At 53.3% G+C, this 22,034-nt stretch overlaps 1 protein-coding gene across 13 annotated transcripts; it reads right to left on the reverse strand.

The window, feature by feature from the left end:
- Positions 1-669: 669 nt before the first annotated feature.
- Slc19a1 (solute carrier family 19 member 1) lies at positions 670-18,708 on the reverse strand. Of its 13 annotated transcripts, none has more exons than XR_015644687.1 (6): positions 18,673-18,708; positions 12,577-12,806; positions 7,458-8,211; positions 7,050-7,254; positions 5,699-5,840; positions 670-1,560 (listed from the first exon to the last, which is right to left on the reverse strand). XR_015644687.1 is itself a non-coding variant. In XM_087597272.1 (6 exons), exons 2-6 carry the CDS (start codon positions 12,757-12,759, stop codon positions 1,294-1,296), a joined length of 1,539 nt encoding a protein of 512 aa, XP_087453398.1. In that variant the 5' UTR covers positions 12,760-12,806; positions 18,673-18,708; the 3' UTR covers positions 670-1,293.
- Positions 18,709-22,034: the final 3,326 nt, after the last annotated feature.

A 22,034-nucleotide genomic window follows, 5' to 3' on the forward strand; every position in this document is an offset into this window, starting at 1 on the left:
CAGGTGTTGGGTCAGCCCCTCTTTCAGCCTCTTTCTCGGCCCAGGGTCTGTCTCCAAGATGGCCTTTCCCCAAGTGGACCTGCAGGTAGGTACTACGGCACAACTGGCCCATCAGCCCCTCCCTAACTAGAATCTTGTTTCTAAGCCAAAAGGGGTTGCATATATGCCCTATGGGTGTCAGATCTTGCCTTGGAGTTGAAAGTCAACCCAGGAACAGCAAAGGCCTAGTCTCTCTCTGGTGTGCATCCTCGCTTTAGTTAGGTGACATCAATCACGGACCATCTTCTATGTGCTAGGGAAGCTAGGCCAGCATGGGATGAGAAGCCTCCTCAAACTGGGGTCGGTTTGAAGTATGGGGAAAAGTACTCATGCCACAGACGGTCTAACCTCACGGCGGACTCTGTTGGCTTTCAGACGGTACACTTCCCCAGTGCAAGCCCCTAAAGGCATTCCTCTCTAGGACCTCGGTTCCGATCACGGCTGGCACACCTACAGTCAGTCCTCTGGGTTGCCAAGTCACACTGACCAGTGTGACAAATCAGTACTAAGTCATTTAGGAATGAAGGGAGGGACAGGGAGGACACTGGGCGGAAGTCTGCCACTACCTCATCAGATGGGAATTCGCCAAGTAGTCCTCTGATTCTAGCGTCTCACAACAGAAAAGCCCAATGTAGTTCTCCATTTTAATGTCAAGTTTTAAAAAATCAGACAACCATTCAAACAAGCACCTCCGAGAGTGGAGGTATGGCAGCTTCACCAGGAGCCTAGGACAGGTAACCAGTACCCTGCAGGCTCCGCGGACCTTGTCCGGTGTCTGGGCTACCTCACTAGCCCTGGGGGCAGACGTGATTTGTCCTGAGCATCCCAGAGCAAAGGGCAGACCAGCCTGGTGGGCACAGCTGACCCCTACACAGGTTCTTCTTGGCAAGCAGTAGGCAACCCAGGCTCGTAGTGGCCTGACATTGTGGTTCACAAAAGCCAGGGAGCGGTCCTGAGTGTCTGTAGCAGGCTCCAGCCATTGCTAAAGCATGAAGTAGGCTGGGCTTAGGGTCCTCAGAGGCTACCGGAAGGACAAGCTGTCTGTCGCCCCACTGTTAAAAAAGGTGGCCCCTAAGGAGAGAGTTCTGTGGCCTAACCTGAAGGCTCCTGAAAGGCAACAGGGGGGCCCCCACATGTCTCAGGCACTGGGACCCCAGAAGGGCTGATTCAGGCTGGAGTGCACACAGGAGGGGCTGCCACTGAGTCAGGAATCCGGCGGCTGAACTGGGATGAAGCCAGGAAGGTGAAGACAGGTCAGGCCTTGGCTTCGACTCTCAAGTCTGCCCTGCCGTCTTCTACGCTGCCATCCTCTGGGAGCAGCTGTGGTGCCGAGGGCTGCGGTCTCCTTAGGTCTCCATCCTGTAGGCTTATCGCCTGCACAGAATCCTCCAAGGGACTCAGAGCCTGGGCCTGGGCCAGCGGCTGGTGGCGACCACGCCGGTAGTACCTCAAGCCGTCCAGCCCAGCCCAGGCAAGGCAGATGATGGACAGCGTCAGGAAGTACATGAAGTAGATGCGGAACTGAGAGAGAGAGAGAGTCGGGGTGACTTCGGGCTTTGTGTTCAGCAACCCCACCCTTGCCCAACCTAGGACGTCCCACTGCAGTTCCCCATCACCCAGCTTCCAGGTAGCCAGAGGGCACTGAGGAGTCAGACCTTGCTCCAGGATAGGTAGACCTCAAGATGGATGATTCCCTCCCCTCTCCCTCATAGCATGGTCAACTACTTACCGCTTCCCCAAAGATCCCCAGAGACTGGACCCAACACACACACACACACACACACACACACACACACACACACACACACACACACCACACACACACACACACACCACACCTGGAGTACTGACGTATTCACTGCCCACTGCACTGAAGGGGCGCACCACGGGAGTGAGAACTCCTACTCTGCCCAAAGTGTGCGTCAACCTAAGCAGCCAGACCTGTGAAGGCAATGCTTCACGCCCCTTAGCCTCAGTGCACAGCACCAGGAGACCTTTGATCTCTGCTACTGCTTCACTACATCAAAACCGCTGTCCTCGCACCAAGGCCTCTGGACACCAAAGGCGGTCAGTAGGTACTGGAATCATGTGAGAAAGATTCTCTAGAGCAACCGCCATGAAATGGGTCAGCAAGCGGCGACAATAATCCAGAAACACAAAAAGGAGACAGTTGGCAAGAAATGAGGGTAAGAAAGATAAGACAACATTCAGACCAAAGAAACTAACCAAGAGCAAACGATGCACGAGGTATGGAACAAGGGGGAATTAATCGATCAGGAGAGACCACAGCAAACAAACCCTTCCCTCCCGTGATTTCTCTATTCTTGCTTCTGCGTTTTTGAGATGGGCTTGCTACGCAGCAGCTCAGGTGGCCTTGAGCTCACGAGTCTCCTGTTTGAGCTCCCTGAGTGCTGGCACTGCCTGTGTGCCTGGCTTGTGTTTTCTAAGTTATGGTTGATGGTGAAAAATGAAATTTGACTAACATTGTCTTACGTGATTCTGAAGGTATATGGGCAAAACGTCAGGGCAACAGGCCCAGTGGTAATGTCTCCACACTACACATAATTTGGAATACCCTGGCAGTCCCAGACATCAGACCATTGCTGCCTTCTAAAGGGACAGCAGAGACGAAATTCTGGTTTCCCAAGTGAATCCAAGAGAAGACTGCAAAGCAACCAACCGTGTGAATGGCTAATAGGAGAGAGGTGTGTCAAGCACTAATGGAAATCTAGGAAAAGGGGTTCTCATACTTTTCTGGCGGGACAGTAATGGTCCCCACTGGGAACCCACAGCTTCGCCTCTGGGCTCCCATCCAGGAGAACAAAACCTACATTCCCACAACCTCTAGGGAAGAACTAGAGGACTGAACACAGCCCACGGCGCTTTGGAAGCTCAGCAGTCATCCCAGGCACACGGACAGCCTGCAGTAGCTACAGCAGCCACCTGAGAAGAAGCCCAAGGGCCCGTGAGTGCACAGGAGGATGGGGCCACTCCAGGGAGAACAGCTATTCACAGGCCACAGGTGAAGGGAGTGGTTGTGGCCAAGAAAAGATCCTGTGGAGATCTGAATGTTTGGCCCAGGGAGTGGTGCTATTAGGAGCTATGGCCTTATTCGAACAGGCATGTGTCACCGTGGGCGTGGGCTTTGAGACCCTTCTCCTGACTGCCTTTGAAGATGTAGAACTCTCGGCTCCTCCTGCACCATGCCTGCCTGGATGCTGCCAAGCTTCCTACCATGATGATTATGGACTGAACCTCTGAACCTGTAAGCCAGCCCCAATGAAATGTTGTCCTTATAAGAGTTGCCTTGGTCATGGTGTCTGTTCATAATAATGAAACCCAAACTAAGATAGATCCCAAGGGCCCGGAAGGGAAGAAATGTTTTGGATTTTGACTGAAAAATCAACACCTTGAATATGACATGGAGCTGAAGAAATGGGACCCCGAATCTCTGCATGGTTTCTTAAACTGGACGTGAATGAAGCCAACTTTAAAAAAAAAAAACCAGCAAACCCAGGTTGGCTCCTAGCCACAGTCCCCAGGTTCCACCCTGGTCCTCAGTGGTCTTTGGCTGTGCTCCCACTGCCCAGACTCCTGTTCTAGCCTGTCTCCCAACTCAAGATGAAGCACAAGAGGGCAGAGCAGGCAGCTGCCTCTCTCTCTTGACTATGAAAATGCAGTGCTCCTGAGAAAACCAGCCAGAGAAAGATCAGTACACATCTCGAAGCTTGACTGGATGAAACAAGAGTTAGCGTCAGAATACTCCTCACCCCTCAGTGGGCCCCTGGATACAGTCTGGGCCAATGAATAGAACTGACCAAGCACCCTCAAGAAGAGAACTTCTCTTGTGGCCATCCCTTCGGGAAAGAGATGACCCAGATCCCTCCCTCCTGAGCCTCCTACCCCACTCCTCTGAAGATTACTAGCAAGGGGGTCTTTGCAGGGCATCTGGTATAGAACAGAGGCATAGGCAACACAGAACAGCACCAGACTCTAAAGAGTCAGGCCCCACCCATATGGCTCCCAAAGGCTGAACAAGAGGCAGCTATGGAGGGAGAGGGGGTTGGCGGATGGGGGAGAGACAGCACAATATCCTTAGATGTCAGTGACTAAAAGACAAATCACGTGTTAAGTGCACTACAGCTGGGGCCAATCAGGTTCCCCCTGGGGTTTCTTTGGACAGCCCCTTCCACTTTAGGAGACCCTACTCTTTGAGGACAGACAGTCTCCACTGGGGGGGGAGGGGTGGAGGGAGACAACTAGTGCCCTTGTGAGCCAGTGAATTGTTTCCTGGCCCAACCCTACCCCCACACCCTTACCCAGTACTGTGAGTCATCCCAAGAGCCGTTGGACAGTACTGAGGAATTATATAACCTGCTCGGTCTCGATCTACCCTAAGGGCCAGGCAAGTCTTGAGTGTTGTGGGTTCAGTCTGCAGGGAGTCTGCGCTGAAGGACTTTGGTAAGCTGGAGGCAAGTTCAAGCTTCAAATGTCAAGACCACACCCTCACTTCATAGGTTTCTTCAGACACTAGCGGCCAGTTCTCAGTGAGACGGCCGCATAAGCACCTGCTCCATCTGCCTCCTCACTGACCCACCAGACTTAACACCAAGCTTCAATGACAGGGCTGTGCCAACTGGGGACCCTTGGTGGGTTAGCATTCCTTCACGACACATGCCAACCTGCAGGCCCACAGCCCAGGGAAACCAAAGGCTTTCTTAGGTTGCCTAGGACACTGCCCAGCTATAGTCGGGGACTGTCACTAAGGAGCCTAGTTAGAAGCCACATCCCTCCTCATGTGACTATCAAGCCCATTTGGCTTGGCCAGTAACTGCATCACAATGTCCCCATCATAGATTAGGCAGGGGGCTTCTCAGATACAAGAAAAACTCTGGCTGTTGTGAGAAAATTGAGGACAACCCAAGAGGGGTCAGTATTCCAATGCCATCCGATGCCAGCTCCGAACAAGGGGCTCTGCCTAGCTCCCTCCTGGACACAAACACTTCGACATCATCCAATCTGGGCTTAAGGCCCATCAGGTCTTGACGACCACCAACAGGGATGGGACATGAAAGTTAAGGAGCTGTGACCATGCGAGGTCATTGGTACAGGCCCAGGTGAGGGCATTCTGATGAGGACCCCTCAGAGATGGCTGAAAGCTCAGCCACTCGTATAGGCCCAGCCACCTGGGGCTCCAAGTCCCAGAGGTCCAACCTGGGACCTGGACAGGAGCAGGGTAGGGGCACATGGATAGATAAAAGTAGCTAATTTGGGGCTGGAGAGATGGCTAAGAGGTTAAGAGCACTGGCCGTTCTTCCAAAGGTCCTGAGTTCAATGCCCAGCAACTACATGGTGGCTCACAACCATCTGTAATGAGATCTGGTTCCCTCTTCTGGTGCATAGACATATGTGCAGGCTGAATACTATATAAACAATTTAAAACAAACAAACAGTGGCTAACTTCACCACATCAAGTGCCCCTGGAAATGTGAGCCTGTCCAACCCTTTTACTTTCCGCTCCAAATGTGGGCCACACTCTGTATACTCCAGGGACAGTGGGTCTGTGTCCCCTGACAATGGACCACACCAGGAAGCCCCACCATGACCACATGACGGGCTTCCCTCCCCCAAAGGCACGGGACTGAAGTTGGGGCTTTACCTGTTGATGGACTTGGAGGCCCAGACCCCGCTTGTCAGAGACCACGAGTGTGATCGAGGTCTTAAGCGCAGTGGCAAGGAAAGTGTTGATCCCGAAGACCAATGCACAGAGCTCTTTAGACAGGGAAGATGCAATCTGAAAACTGGGAGGTTAAAAAAGAAAGAGACTGTGCTCAAACTCACCAAGTAAGGCAGGGGTCAGAACAGAGCCAGACCTCATTAATCATAGCACAGGAGGCAGAAGAGGCCAGGCCAGTCTGGTCTATACAGTGAGATCCCATCTAGTTAAACAAATACATTAACAACAACAATTAAAAAAAAAAACAAAACCGGGGTTGGGGATTTGGCTCAGTGGTAGAGCGCTTGCCTTGGAAGCGCAAGGTCCTGGGTTCGGTCCCCAGCCCCGGAAAAAAGAAAAAAAAAAAACAAAACAAAAAGCAAAAACAAAAACAAAAACCCGAAAACAAACAAACAAAAACAGAGTCAGGGAGACTCCTGTATCTACCCAGGAATACAGCAAGGTATCAAGTCATACAACCCCCACCACCAGACTGAGCTAAGCCACAACTCTAAGATTCCCCATCCACACCCCCATCCAGCACACCTGTGCATAGCACTGCCCTGCCCTCCCAACGTGCACCCACCAACCAATAGCAGCTGACTCGGGGCAGGAGTGGGGCTCAGGACATGCCTATAGAGAGACTGACTCCAGAAGACTGGGGACAGGAACGTGCTCTCAACTCAGAAGGCAAGAGTATGTAGCCAGGGGATGGGAGAAGGCAGTCGGAGTAGGGAGAAAGGGAGGGTTAGGAATCCCAGGGAGGTAGGAAGGACCCAAACTCTTTCCAGAAGAGACGGTGGGCAGGGTAAAAGTGGCATGTACCGGAAGGCAAGTGTCTTGTGTGCGGTGCAGGCACATGTATGCTAAGAACATATGATGTATGAAACCTATGATATATACATATCAGATATATATATATGTATGTATATGTGTGCTCTGAAGCAGTGTTCAGAGGAGCTGGGAGAGCAAGTAGGGTCAAGTCTAAAGGGAGGGGGTCAAAAGCAGCAGGACCGGGTGCAGGTAAAGAAATGGAGGAGGGTGTCCCAGGTGAGAAGGTGGGGTCCCAGTCAACTTTAGGTGGTCTATTTGACAGCAACACTATAGGGGTTCAGGAAGGATTGGGGGAGACGGGAGAGCACCGAAGCTGCTCTTCTGCAAGGCATTCTGTCCTTACAGGGGTTGTGGGGCCTAGGGAAACCAGTGTAGACACAGCCAGGAATGTCAAGACAAGTCAGGCCTCCTACATTGTCTTGTGCTTCCCCAAGAGAACCTTCCAGAAGCCCCTCCATACCATCTCACTCACGTGGCAATGGGCACAAGGAACTGGTAGGCCCCACGGAAAAGCACGAAGGTCACATAGCAGACCCAGATGTCCGGGATCTGGAACATACAGAAAACCAGGCCAGCCTGGATGGCTATGACACTCGCGATGACCAGCTTTGACCACAGAGCCCAGCGGATGTTCACGAAGCCCGCGGTGAAGGCCGTGATGGCGCCTGGAGGTAGGAGGCATTTGATCACGGCTGAGCTTGGGTAAGCAGAACCATGGGTAGGGAGTCAGGTTGACTTAGGGTGGCAGGGTAGGGCGAGGGATGGGGCAGCCTACATTGGTGGTCTAGCCCAGGGCAAGGGGTAGGGCTAGTGGACTACCGGCCCGCTGGGGTCCAGCTGGGACCCACAAGGGCCCTCCAGTGCATACTCAGAAGTGTGGAGGCGGCATCTACGGCACCGTTGTAGTTGAGTCTGCTGTCAGTGATTTTCCACAGGACATGGACATAGTAGGTGATCAGGTAGTAGCCTGCCGAGTTGAAGACCCACCAGAGGCACCAGAGACGCAGCTGTGGTTGCCGGACGTTCTTCACCAGTTCGCTTAGCATGCGTACCAGGAAGGAGTCCCTGCAAGTGCCCAGCATGCGCTCCAGTTTCCTGGGCTCTGGACGGCCAGGTCCCGGGTGCATCTGATCCAGCTCACAGGGCAAGGCTCCTTGCACAAGTGCGCTCCGGTTGAAAAAGAGGCTCCGCTTAGGACGCTTTAGGAAGAGGGAGAGGCTCAGGCTGAAGAGGATGAAGCCCAGGGAGATACAGTTGAGCATATAGGTGGAGATGCCTCCTAGGGTGACCAGCACCTGGCCCAGCACGGAGCTGATGAAGACGCCCAGTAGGACTGCGGCCCGCGAGTAGCTGGCCATGCGCTGGTAGCGGGAGGGCTGCACCAGGGAGAATATGTAGGAGGAGTAGGCGATGCGCGCCGCCATGGTGATGCTGTAGAAGACTTCCATGAGCTGCATGTGCACGACGGAGGTCCCCAGGAGCAGCAGCAGCCACACGCACACGAAGCTCAGGCACTGTAGGACCAGGACTGGCTTGTATCGTAGGTAGTCGGTGAGCAGGAAGATGGGGACCAGCACGGCCAGGTGGGAGTAGGGCAGCATCGGAATGATCTCGTTGGTCACCTGCGCACAGGCGGGCTCTGGTCACTAAGGACACTTGGCGGCTCCCCGGAGCACCGCAGGGTGAGCATGCGAGAGTCTGTCTACCTTGCCCCTGTCTCACTACGGGAGCCTAGAAACTAAGGTGGTTTTTCCAGTCAGAGGGAAACTGCAGGCCCTAGGCCTGACGACTCACAGGAAGCTGTCAAACTGTAGGGGAGGCCACCATTCACTACAGGTTCATCGTCTTACTCTAGCTTCCTGATTTGCCCTCATCTTAAACCTACATAGAGAAGAGTACAGGGGCCGGCAGACAACAACGCGGGTTTCCTCAGTCCGTATTACAGGAGGAAAGGGAAGAGACAATAATGGAGGTAGACATTGGGGAGCTGGGCATTGGGGGGGGGGGCACAACAGACAGCTAGGGAGGACACACAGGAGGGAGGGAAGGCCAGGAGGAGGACGAGGCCATTCCTCTACCCACCCCACGAGGCAGTTTGAGCATGCAGTCTGCAGAATCCAACCTTAGCTGCCTTCATTAAGACCCCCCCCACCCTCGGGGCTGGGGATTTAGCTCAGTGGTAGAGCGCTTGCCTAGCAAGCGCAAGGCCCTGGGTTCGGTCCCCAGCTCCAAAAAAGAAAAAAGAAAAAAGAAAAAAAAAAAAAAGACCCACCCTCATCAGGCTCCCATTGTGGTGTGTGACGCTGGGGAGAGCCGTCTGAGGCAGGCAGGTATCAGAAGGCCCTGCCTCAGATTCTTCTTCACTGCCTAAGGAAGGCCCTGGCAGTGTGGGCAGGCCAAGCCAGGTGCCTTATGCCCCGTGGATGCTCTGTAGGGAGAGCCTCCATCCCGGTGAAGCCCAAACGTCTTCCTGACCTCTCTCCCTGCGTGGCGGACATGCTTGGGATCTCCTCCTAAGCCAAGATGAGTTTCGGCAGAGGCTCCCTTAGACCTCATTTTAGATCCAGCTAGTGTGCACAGAGGGGTCCTCCTGGGCTCCCAGACACTGGGACTCGGGTCGCTCTGACTCACACCCTAGTGCTAATTCAACTGAGCCCAAGCGCTAGCAACCACCAACCTTACTCAAAGGACCCAGGGGTCCAAGAAACCAGCAGATACCACGGCCAGCTACGTATGGAAAATTAAAGACCCCCAAACAGAACTTGGGTCGGTATGTAAGGGATGTGCCAAGCCCAGGCGGACTGCTGACACTCCGACGCCGAGTGCAGGCTGACCCAGGGCAACCACAGGCTGCCTCAGGCGGCTGATGAAGCAGACCTCAGAGAATCAGAGACTCCATCTTTCCTACCTGATGGCGCCTCCTGATCTTGTGCCTCACAGAGATCAAGTTTCACCTCAAATAATCCCGATAACCTAAGCACTCAAGGTCCCTTCCACAATGACCCACCCCTGCCAGGACATTTAGTACCTGTGAGGACTCAGGCTGCAAACAACCTGAGGACCCTCACCTACTCTACCTCACTCTGGCTCGATTCAGGGGTTGACAGGGTGGGGCTGAGGGGTAGGTGTCTCTCTCCATGCTGGGCTGCAATCTTGAGTCCCACTTGGAAGGCTACTGGGGAAGAGGCATCTGCAAAAGCTCTCTGCAACACGCAGGATTGGTCAGGTAGCCAACTGGCTGGTATAAGCTGTCTTCCTGCCACCTAAGCCCGGCCCTGCCCAACAATCCCCAGGCGTCGGAGGATCCTAACTGGCTGTTCAGCACAGAGCTGAGCTCTGATCTAGATGCAGAAAGGCACAGGGCAAGGGGGCAGCATCCAAGCTGACCCTAGGAGCACCGGATCGGCTGCTGACAGCACAATAGGAGACCTGTTCTGACACAGCATGACAGGCATACAGGAACCGTGGCACGGCCCAGTCTAAGGGAGAGCTGGGAAGGATGGCTATACAGGGTCCTGAGGAGGTGTGGGACATGAGCATCCCAGAAACACCTCGGTCCCCAATAGCCACAGCTGAAACGGAAAGAACCAGGCAGACGGAGACCTCGAGTACCTTCACGAACTCGGAACGGGGGAAGGGAAGACTGCGAAGATGGCTAGTCTGGCCAGCGCCTGTCTTGCAGAGCGACAAGGCAACCATTCTCAAGGATAGCAGCCCTGCACTGGGACTGCCAGGAGCCCCCATCCAGGAAAGAAATGGAGGGAACTCGGTGTCCAGGTCACAAGTCACCGACAGAGTCCACACTCTCTACAAAAGTCAGTCAGTCAGTCAGTCAGCCAGTCAGTTGGTCAGTCTGCATATGAAGCAGAGGACTTCAGGCCAGATGAACTGGAACTGGAACTCAAAGTCTGCTATGCCTAGGTGTGCACACAAACAGACAGACAAACGCACACACACACGCACACAGACAATACACATACACGCCCTTCTTAAGAGAATTCTGGAATATTCTTATACCTTTACACCTAAGGATTCTAACAAACTCCCTACAATTCAGCATTCCCTAGACTGACCAGAAACCAAACCAAACTGAACCAAACCAAACACAAACATATCCTTTTTTTTTTTCTTTTCTTTTCTTTTCTTTTTATCAGAGCTGGGGACTGAACCCAGGGCCTTGTGCTTGCTAGGCAAGCACTCTACCACTGAGCTAAATTCCCAACCCACCACATGTTTTTTTTTAAAAGATGTGTTTATTTATTCTATATAAGTACACTATAGCTGTCTTCAGACACATCAGAAGAGCGCATCGGATCTCATTACAGATGGTTGTGAGCCACCATGTGGTTGCTGGGATTTGAACTCATGACCTCTGGAAGAGCAGTCTCTCCAACCCAACATACACCCTTCTTAAGAGTATTCTGGAATATTCCTATACCATGACACCTAAGGATTCTAACAAACTCCCTAAAATAAGTATTCCCTAGACTGACCAAGAACCAAACCAACCAAACACACACAGACACACACACACACACACACACATATACACACACACATGCACAGACACACACACACGCACACACACACATACACACACACATATACACACACACAGACACACACACATATACATACACACACACACACACACACACACACACACACACACACACACGCACGCACGCACAGAACCAAACCGTGGGAGCTAGCTGCTCAGCCCACTGAACCACCAGAAGAAGGCTGGGTCACTCAGTCTGTACACAAGCCTTGGATATGAAGAGTCTGAATCCATGTGGTCAAACCTCCAGAAACCTGGCAGGAAGATAGGCTGTAAAGACAGAGGCCCAGCAAGAACAGACTGCCTGGGACACAGCTGGCTTCCCGACCTCCCTTGTAGCCAGAAGAGCTAAGACCACAGGACTCACCCTTGGGCCTGGTGAACAGTACCTGTAATCCTTGTTTCCTAGTGACGTGTGAGGCTTGGTGGAATGCCTTAGCCTCTGGAATCTGTGTGTGTGTGTGTGCGTGTGTGTGTGTGCATGCTCGAGAGTTTGTGAGTGTAAGGGTGTACATGTGTAGGCACACGCGTGGAGGTCAGAGGGCCCTCCTTCAGGGACTGATCTACTTGTTTTTCAAGGCAGGGTTTGTCCCTGAGACCTGGGGAACAATGGCTAGACTGTCTGACAAGTGAGTCCCAGGAGTCTGCAGGCCTCCACCTCCCCATCACAGCTAGCTTTTTATGCAAGGGCTGAGGCTTGAACTTGGGTCTTCATGTGCACCTATAACATTACTACTGGCTGCGAATTGAAAAGGACTCTATTATTATTATTATTATTATTATTATTATTATTATTATTATTATTATTATTATTATTATTGAAGCTTCCTATGCACACTTATTTCTTTATTAGGGATGGTGAACAGCACCCGCTCACCAAATGCAGAGAGTCTACAAACCAGGGTGAGCCTCGCTGTCCGGCCCTGTCTTGTTCAAAAAACAAACCGTCTCCATGTCTGCTTGGATTTAAGCTTATTAGCAGACTTTCAATGGGACCCTCTGTCCCCACAGCCTGAGTAAGAAGAAAATGCCTTCAGTAATCTCTTTACATAAACAGCTAAGTCCCTGCTGGAAACAGGTGCCAAGCAAGGTGGGGCATGGCTGGGCATGGCTGGGCGTGGCTTTTCTCCCCAGGGAGCTGATGAGCCATCTGGTAGTAGAAGTCAGCCCTCCTTCAGCTATGTTCTTCCTCGGGCCCCAAGCAGGCACAGGTTTCCTTACTATGGTGCCCAGGGATGCTCAATCTGGCTGGGTTCACAAATCAGAGCCAAGGCTCTCTGTGGGCTCCGTGCAGCAGGGGCAGCCGAAGCCACATCCAACCCAGTCTCCGACAGCCTCAGCTGCCCACATTATCAAACTGAGCGAGAATCCCCCCCCCATGCTGCTGCTGCTGCTCCCCCAACCTCCCCACAGCCCAGCAACGTGCCTGCTCCTTGGTGAAGTTACGTTCCAGGAGGTAGGGTGTGATGAAGCTCTCCCCAGGTCGCAACTGTGCCATGAAGCCAAAGAAGCAGAGGTAGAACACGAGCCATCGCCAGGACTTAAGTTCTCGGTCCTGCCTGGGCTCTTCGCAGGCTTGCTTTTCTGCCACCTGGCCAGTGGGCACCATGTTGCCCAGGTCCTCATGGGACCTGGTGAACAAAGATGACACTCCACCTGGAGGGAAGGAAAAGGAGAGAGTCTGGTGTCAGCAAAGGAGCCCACAGGTAACCACTCCTTCCCAGTCTTTCCCTTGAGACCCAGTGTTAGCCTTGAATGGCTGCAGGCCCCACACCCACTCTTCAACCTACTTTGCCAACCTGAGAACCAACAGGAGGCTAATCCCTCAGATGAGGTCAGCCTAGCCCTCCAGGAGTCTTCAAGCAAAGTCTCGGCCACACAGGCCCGTTTAAATATCAACCAAAGTCCCATTAACAAACTGTCTCGCTTCGTTAAATAAATAAACAGCACTTAAAATTTTAGTTTCGGAGCCAGGAGGTGCAAGCCTTTAATCCCAGCACTCAGGAAGCAGAGGCAGGCTGATTTCTGAGTTCGAGGCCAGCCTGGTTTACAGAGTGAGTTCCAGGACAGCCAGGGCTACGTAGTAAAATAAAATTCCCTTTGGGAGCACCTCCGATTCATTTCAAGGGCTTGTCAGCATGTGGACACGCAGGACTTAAGAACAGCTCATCTCAGCTGGTGTCGGGAGCTACTGATCTAGTGGAACCCTAGGCGTTGATGGGGTAAGAGGGTCTGCTAGGCTAGGACACCAGCTGCGTACCAGGACACAACATGGAGGTCAGTTGGGGTGGCTTTGAGTACAACATATCTGACTCACGGCCTCCCCACGGCAGTGGAATGCGGCTCTAAGGGACACTTAGTCACGGGAGGGAAGGGCAGTCAGTAGGGGAGGCAGGGGAGCTGAAGGAACTGAGAGTTACCAAGGGCAAGGCAAGGCAAGCTCCGAGAAGAGTTACGGGGCAGAGCACATGATCCGAGGGACCCCACAGTCCTCTCTAGGACTCCTAGAGGAAGGGGTAGATCTGATGTTCAGATGACTACAGACCTCCTCCCAAGCGTAGGTCAAGTCCGGCCACAGATGGCCCATCCAGATGCTGACCCCGACCCCCACACCATGCAAGTCTGAGGAAGTCTTGAGTATCTGTGGGGCATGTGAGAACCAAGCTGCTCAATGTGTTTTTGTCACGATTACGTCCTGGACAGAGGCTGCTCTGGTACAGGTGAGTACTGCCAGTCGTCCTCGATAGGAGAAAGGCAGGATCTGCATCTACTCATCAGGACCCCAAGTTATTCCAGCTCACGGGCAGATCCACATCTCTCAACGTCATAGGTCCGTGGTTCAGGCTTGTGTCTAAGGCATTGGTGTAGGCCAAAAGGGAGCTGTCATAGAGTGGGGTGCCTACTCCTGGAGTAGAGGCTGGACACCGTATACAGGCGCTAGTGAGGCTAAGGGTGGACCCCCTCTACAACAGGCTCCCTGATATTCCCTTTGTTCCTCACTACGGCCAGTTCCAGGAAGTGTCTGCAAATCCAGGTTAAGTTAGAGTCACCCTCAAGCCCTGAGCAAGGGGCAAAGAAAACTCCCCAGATATAAGAACTTTGGGAGTCCAATCTCTCTGCCCGTGAACCCTATATTGAGACTGAGGGTGTTCTCTGAGTTCCTATTAAACACGGAGATTCAGGAAAGAAAAGTGACCCATGGGCTTTCAGTGTGTGTGCTCCCTGTGAGAAGTGCCCAGGAGCCCTTCCTCTAATCCCTGCTTTTGTGACAAGGGAGAAGCACGGTGACAGTAGGGCCACCCCTGAAGAAGCAGGGGGTTGTGGGCTTGCTAGAAGCCACAAGGAAGGGTGAGCCAGGGGGCAGAATTCCAGAGGTCCAGAAGGAAGGAATATCTGAGAAGAAGGTGCTAGGGCAATGGGTGGCCCCCCGGAAGCTGCGGGGGGCCTGGGACAGGACCCACATTCTCCTGGGAGAATGGAAACAAGCATCCAGGCAGGGGGCCTGGCAGGAGAAAACACAAACACAGGCTCTGTCACCTCAGCTGGCCCCGCTTCGCTTCATCTTAAACTTCCCCAGAGCTACACAAACAGTGGATGAGAACACGGCACTCAGGGGGGTCCAGCCTGTGGCACTGACCCCTCTAGAGGGGCCAAGGCAGGTGCAGGCAGTGCTAAGCCCTTCCCCAACATGTACTGCTAGGGCTGGCCAGGTTGGCACTTGTCCGTGGCAAACACGTTTGCCCAAACTAAAGCAACCCCCCACGCTACGTGGTAGCCAGGAATACAGGTAAATCTAGGATTCTGTGCCTAGTATGGGTTTAAGAATCCCTGGGAATTGGGTTGGGGATTTAGCTCAGCGGTAGAGCGCTTGCCTAGCACGCGCAAGGCCCTGGGTTCGGTCCCCAGCTCCGAAAAAAAGAAAAAAAAAAGAAAAAAAAAATCCCCGGGAATTAGCCCTCATCTGAAAGGTCACCCCCGGAGAAAACAGGAACACCTTTACTTGATGTCTCTTGGGATCCGGGGATAACAGAATCGTCAGACACCAGTACAGAGCTCATGCCTTCCCCCATAAACACACCCGTTCAACAGAAAAACCTAGTTGCCTGGGAACTAGGAATCGAGCCTTGGTAAAGTCACAAGCTCCATCCCTAAGCCCCACCCCAAGATTCTGGAACCAGCTCTGACTCTTTCCTGATCTAAGCCAGGAGGTACTGCCTGGGTCTGAATAAAGAGCCCAATGCCCCCATACCTGGGAAACAGAGAAAGGAACTGACAGGAACTGTCAGGCCCTTTGGCCTTCTCCAGCTGCCTCACTGCTTAAACTTGAAACATTTTTGAAACTGCCTTCCCCACTTCGAGAGCAGCCGGCATGGCTCTGCCAGCCTCCCACACAGGTTGTGCTAAAGTGCATTGAACGGACTAGGGGTTGAGAGCTTAGAAACACACACTTCTCAGAGCTCCTAGGTCTACTAGGACAACTCCAGTGACTACTGGGCTGGTCACAGGCCAGCAAGAGGAAATGTTGCTACTCAGAATAGTGGCCTAGAGTCCCGGGTCCTAGCCAAAAATCTATCTTCCACACTGTCGCTGAAGGAAACAGGGGTCCATACTCTTGTTTGCACGGGCAGGGCACGTGGCTTCAGTCTGGAGTCTCAGCACCTCCAGGAATGAATGCCAAGGGGACTCCAGGCTGTTACCGAGGCAGAGACTGCCCTCATCGGTTTATGACACTCTACTGGAGGTAACATCACTCCCACATAGTCAAAATGTCCAGCTCTGACACAATACCCTCCTTCTCTACATCGGAGCCCAGGCTGCTCTTCCTAACAAAGCTAGGCTCAGCTCAGCTCAACTCAGCCAAAGGGAAGATTGGGGGTTCAGGGGGAATCCTGTCCACTACAGTTGAAACTGAGTATGGAAGGAAGCTAATGGCTTGCGGGCATCACAGTGGACCTGGCCTCCAGATGCCCCTGAGCATAGAGCAACCTCTTCCAGGCAACTGAAAGGAATCCTTGACAGCCCAGGTGGTGGTGGCATGGGGGGAGGGGGCACTACACAGTTTTTTTGTTTTGTTTTGTTTTGTTTTTCGGAGCTGGGGACCGAACCCAGGGCCTTGCGCTTGCTAGGCAAGCGCTCTACCACTGAGCTAAATCCCCAACCCTACACAGTTCTTTCTGACCAGCCTAGCACCTGCATGAGAGATGGGGACAGTTGGGTAAGAAGAGTGGAATACAATGGTTCACAAAACTCTTTCCACGGCGCCCCCAACCATCAAGGCAAAAAAAAAAAAAAAAAAAAAAAAAAAAAAAAAAAAAAACGAACAGCACTTTCGTTTTATCTTAAAACGGTTAAGTTCCTTTTAATCTTGTAATGACTGTATTAAGGAAGGGGGAAAACCACGCACCACTGCCCTCCTCCCATTGTGGTAACTTGAGTGCTGACTCTATCTGGGCTCAAATGGCCAGAATCAATCTCCTTCCTCAGCCCAGTGCCTTGCTGGAGGGCACACCTGGCTCCCTAGCCTGGAGAATGCATGAGGCTCTGCAAAGTCAGAGGGTCTGTGTCCTGCTGAGTCCATCTGAGCTACTCCCAGTCCTTTAGCCTCCCTGGAGCAACTCTAAAGATTTTAGTCTGTCCTCACTGAGAGAAGCCCCACAACCACCTTATGGCCTGCCGAGAACCTGCATACTGAAGGCAGGCAGGTTAGGAATGAGCACACTCACAGGGTGAGGAGTCGCGAGAATAGGGTTTATTCCTAGGCTATTAGCCAAGACTCCTCGGGAGTTTTAAGTGGGAATGTGGGCTGAGCCTTGGGAGGCATCCTTGTCACAGAGATGCTGGAAGCTATAGGCATCTGGGCAAGTTGCAGATACCACCTGTTCCAACGGGAAGTTGTTAAAGAGTTATCCGGGTGTCTACAACCTCTGAGCTAAACAATGGGGCTTGGAGGTGCGCCACGTACAGGGCGTGGGCAGTGGGGTTTCCTTGCAGGCAACATGTGCTCTAAAGCCGCTGGGGAAGGCGCACGTGGTGACTCCTGACCTGAGGAAGATACTTTGAAGGCAAAAGAACCCCCTTCCAGAGGAATGAAATGGCGCTCAGAGGTCCCAGCAGGCAGCCGGGGAATTTGCCCTCGCGACGGTTCTGCAACCATGCGCCCAGGATGCCGGCCAGCACTCAGACCCTTGCCCCGGAGCTCTTAACGCTGAGGTCCTCGCCTATACTCAGAATTCACTCAAGGACCCTGACACCCCACAGATACCAGCCCGTGTCCCACACCCACCCTACTGTACCTATGCACCCTAAAGACTTCTGCCTGTCTTCCACCCAGCAGACCTCGCATGCGCCTTCCACTCACTTCGCAGGCTCTTGGCACGCTGCAAACCCTGCCCGGAGCTCTGCAGTTGCGCCAGGGACTGCAGTATAGAATTCAGTCCGCTTTCATCTTCAGGATGCCGGAAGGAACAGGACCGCACCTTGTGGCTCCCTAGGCACTCAGAATGGATCCCCAGCTCTGCGTCCCACAGGCCCGTACCTAGTTCAACCAGCAGCCGGCGTTCTAGGTCGCGCACACGCAGACTACAACACCCACAAACCCGCGCGTAAGCTCAAGGGGCGCGTGGAGGGGCGTGGTTGCCTAAATTGACCACGCCCCGAATGAGCGGCCATCGTGGTAGGCCGGAGGCGCAGCCGTGGAACTTTCAAGGGGCGGGGCAAACACCTGGCTCCACCTGCAGCTACGCCCACCAGGGATTCGTGCATGCGCCCTCCACACTTTGTGATTAGCTATCTCCCGGGTCACATGGTTCACGGAGGAGCGGACGATCCGCGGCGCGTCTGCCAGCCTGTTCCCTGAGACCCTACATCTCCAGACTCTAGGCCCCCCCTTCAGTACGATCGCCCTGTGTTCCCTCTCCTGAGTTCCCTCTCCAAGCCGACCCTCTCTGTCCGCCTTTCTAATAAGTTCCTTTTTCCCCGTCCCCTTCCACCCTGACTCCTCTTCACCCATCCCCTGGGCCCCGCAGCCCGCCTTGCCCGCCTGAGCCCCTTTACGAGCCCCCTACCCGTCCAGCGCTGGACCAGGTCTCAGCTCACAGCAGACTGCCGGATCTGACCGAGCACAGAGGTGACCGCCCGGCCTAAGACCAAGGCCCCTCCCCGGGTCCGCCCCTGACCCCTGCTGGCCTGCAGAAGTCTGCGCGGGCTCCGTCTGACTCCTCTTAAGACGAGCGCCCCGAGCCCACCTGCTCGAACAGTCCAGGCACCAAGGCCTTGGCCAGCCACGGACTGCCCGCTAGAGTGGCACTGCCTGCACCTGCTATGCACTCCCCACGTTTGGATATCAGCGTCTTTAGATTCCAAGGGCACCTTCCGATTGGGGCTATGCATGGAGACAACACACACACACACTCACCTAGTATCAACCTGTTAACAGGGACGGGAGGCTGGCCCAAGAGTTTTTAGCACCCCCCCCCCCACCTTCACCACCTATCCCCCAGTCCTGCAAACTCTACCCCCTCACCCCGCTTCCAGCCGCGATGTTCAGCGGATGCTCAGCAGGTGGGAGGCTGCTGGCTGCTTGGGGTGGTGTGGGAGGGGGCGGGGCTCCCTGAAGCCCGCCTCTTTCCTCCTGATGGGTTTTGGTGGAGTGCTTGCAAGGGCAGGGTCACTGCCTTAGCTGTCCTGTGAGGCAGACCCAGAAACCATGCACGTTAGGAGCAAAGTAGAACGAGGGGAGGGGCATGGGTCCAAAGAGGAATGACCGAGCTGTAACTCTGGTTTAATAGATCCCAAGGTGGTAGGGTGCAGGGAGGTTAGACCCGGTGGTCATCTATAGGGATAGGAGTCCCAGTTTTGACTACCTGGTCTCCACACCAGCACTGCTCCTCCTCAGCCTATAGAGGACACACACCCCTGAACTTGGGCCTTCTGTGGTACATGCAAAGGCGCTGGCATTCTAGTTGCTATACAAGGGACTAGCCCAGGAAGCTAGAGTGCTTCTCAGGCCAGAGCTATGGAAAGCAGTGACAGCATCGTGGAGCGTTTGGGAAATACAGTACCTCTTCTCTACATGTTAGCAGCATAGACACATGTGCTCGTGGGGCTGCCTGCTGTCCCACCTCCCGTGGGAGACTTGGTCCAACAGCGTGAGTCCTTGTGAGTTGACGGGAACAGGAACACATGTCAAATTCTTTGGAATCGATGGTCAGGTAGCTGGAGGAATTTCAGGGAGAGCTGAAGGAGTCCCATATCTGGCTGTGTCGGTTATCTGCACCCTCGGGCCACTTACTACTTAAAGCCTGAAGGGCGAGGCCTCAGTGCAACTGTCTTGAGTATGTGTCGAATAGGAGTCTACAAGAACCCACCCCTGGACGAGGTGTGGAGGAAGATTGTGGCTAACTGTGCCAGACAAGTCTGTGCCCTTTTAGGGCTAGTTTGTGCACTCTACCCACAGAAGCAGGTAGCGGTACCCAGTCCACATGCCCTGAGGGGAAGACACTGACAGGCTCAGCATCTCCTCCAGAGCACTGGGCACCCTTCCACCCTGTCTGTCACTGTGTTAGGATTTCTGAAGGAGCCGCACCTTGAGGGGTAGACTAGAGGTAGCATGGCCCCTGTGTCATTTGTGAGCCATCATGTGGTTGCTGGGAACTGAGCCAGGGTCCTCTGGAAGAGCAGCCTCTTAACCCCTGAGCCATCTCTCTAACCTCCCCCACCCCACCCCATGCGCCCTGTGTCATTTGGAGAAGACTCAGGGAAGAACAAGGAAGTTTCCAGAATGTCCGCTGTCTAAGATACCAGATGCTGGCACTAGGAAGGTTCCGTATGACTGGCATGGTCATCTTTGGGAATGGCTTCTTGGGTAAGCGACCTACTATTTGTTTAAGCGCTAGTGTAAGCATCTCAGTTGCCTTCGGACTGGCCCATGGGAGCGAAAGGTGGTACCCAGGATGCAGTCATGGGTGGGAGGGGTCAGGATGAGCCACGAGTTAAACCCCAACGGGCCTATAAATTCTAGTCACAGTTGCCACTACAAGGCCTGAAGTTTGAGGATCCACAGACATCTGGAGGAGCACGTATGAGCTGTGCAGCTCGATCCCATATTGTACCAAACCTTTGAAGACAGTCCCAACTTGCTCCCTAATAATAGCATTACTATCCCTAGAGGACAAGTGTTTTTTGCCCATTCAACATCATCCAGAGCTGGGGTTCTCAATCTTCCCAATGCTGGTATCCTTTAATAAAGTTCCCCCCATTATAAATTTATTTTTGCTGCTACTTCATAGTTGTAATTATGTTACAGTTATGAATCATAATGGTAAGCATCTATCTGTGCTTTCTGATGGTCTTAGGTGACCCCTGTGAAAAGGTCATTCCATCCCCCACAGGTCGTGAACCTGCTGACCTAAGGCTAGTCTGCTAACACCTCTAGTCCCTTTCCCAGCGGGTCTGTGAGAAGCGAGACTGCCTGGTGGGGGGGTGGGCTCTGAGGTTAGGAACAAGCAGTCCACCCCAACTCAGGGGTGCCTCTGGGGAGCCCTTTAGCTCCGTGCCTCCTACCAGCAAGATAGATTGGCACTTCTGCTATGCAAAGGAGTTGGAAGAATAAAACGGGCACTTGACATCATCCTAGCCTCGGGCTGGCAGGGCTCAAGAGGAAAAGAAGCCCAGCTGTCACTTCCTCCCACTGTCCAGGCTCACTTGAGAACACTTGAATCTGCCATGGTCAGATCCCGGAAGAGAAAGAACAAGACGGGCCTTCTCTGTCATGCTCATTCCATCCAGGGAGCCCGGCAACTATGCTCACTGCTAATGGTCCCAAAGTCCATATTGTTCCGGATCAAGGAGCTGGACCTTGTGGCCTGCCTAGCCTTTGCCCAGAAAAGCCAGGCCTCACATCTCCTCAGTTTAAGGGCCAGGTCAGAATCTACTGGGGTGACTGTTTTCCAAGAGTCTACCTTTCTGTTCCAGCAGCACAAGGTATCCCAACACAGGGAGAAAATCTAAGCATATACTTAGACTAGGGGAAGGCATCCTTCCTAGACTAAACATAGCCTTCCCTCCGCAAGGTGTGCTGATGGGTTTTATGTCAACTTGACACGTGCTAGAGTTATCGGGGAAGAGAGAGTCTCCATAAGACCCATCTGTAGGGTAGGGTTTTTTTCTTTCTTTTTTCTTTTTTTCGGAGTTGGGGACTGAACCCAGGGCCTTGCACTTGCTAGGCAAGCGCTCTACCACTGAGCTAAATCCCCAACCCCTGTAGGGCAGTTTCTTAATTAGTGATTGATGGGAGCTGGTGCAGCCCATTGTGAATGGTGCCATCCCTGGGCTGGGGATCCTGGCTTCTATAAGGAGACAGGCTGAGCAAGCCATGAGGAGCAAGCCAATAAGCAGCACCCCTCCATGGCCTCTTCATCAGCTCCTGCCTCCAGGTTCCTGCCCTGCTCGGATTCCTGTACTGACTTCCTTTGATGATGAACAGGAATATGGAAGTGTTAGCCAATAAAACCTTTCATGGTGTCCCATCACAACAATAGTAATTCCAGCTAGGACAAATTGGGGCTGGGATAGTGGGGTGTTGTGGTGACAGACCTGACTGTGTTGCTTTGAGGAGGACTGTGGGAGGACCTTGGAGCTCCGGGCTAGAAAAAGCCATTGAGGGTTTTGAGAGTTTGGTGAGCTGTTCTATAGGAGCTGGGAAGAGAAGGATGTTGAGAGCAGTACAGATGGCAGAGGCCTGGCTTGTGACATTTCAAACAGAAGCAAAGAGTCTATGGGGCCATTTGATGGGGCCATTTGTGTGAGGCACCTGTGGTGCCTGGCCAGTTGGAGACGAAGAATTGACTGTGATGAACAAGCGACCAGAACCACTAAAGAAAACCT

Source organism: Rattus norvegicus, chromosome 20 (genome assembly GCF_021556685.1).
Source record: "Rattus norvegicus strain SHRSP/BbbUtx chromosome 20, alternate assembly SHRSP_T2T, whole genome shotgun sequence".
NCBI lineage: Eukaryota > Metazoa > Chordata > Mammalia > Rodentia > Muridae > Rattus > Rattus norvegicus.

Excerpts from the sequence above, each read along its gene's own strand:
- Slc19a1 (XM_087597272.1), bottom strand. The coding sequence starts at position 12,759 with ATGGTGCCCACTGGCCAGGTGGCAGAAAAGCAAGCCTGCGAAGAGCCC. Across the intron at positions 8,212-12,576 it reads GTAACTTCACCAAGGAGCAG|GTGACCAACGAGATCATTCC; the intron begins GCACGTTGCTGG and ends GCCTGTGCGCAG. Across the intron at positions 7,255-7,457 it reads TGCCGCCTCCACACTTCTGA|GCGCCATCACGGCCTTCACC; the intron begins GTATGCACTGGA and ends TCCTACCTCCAG.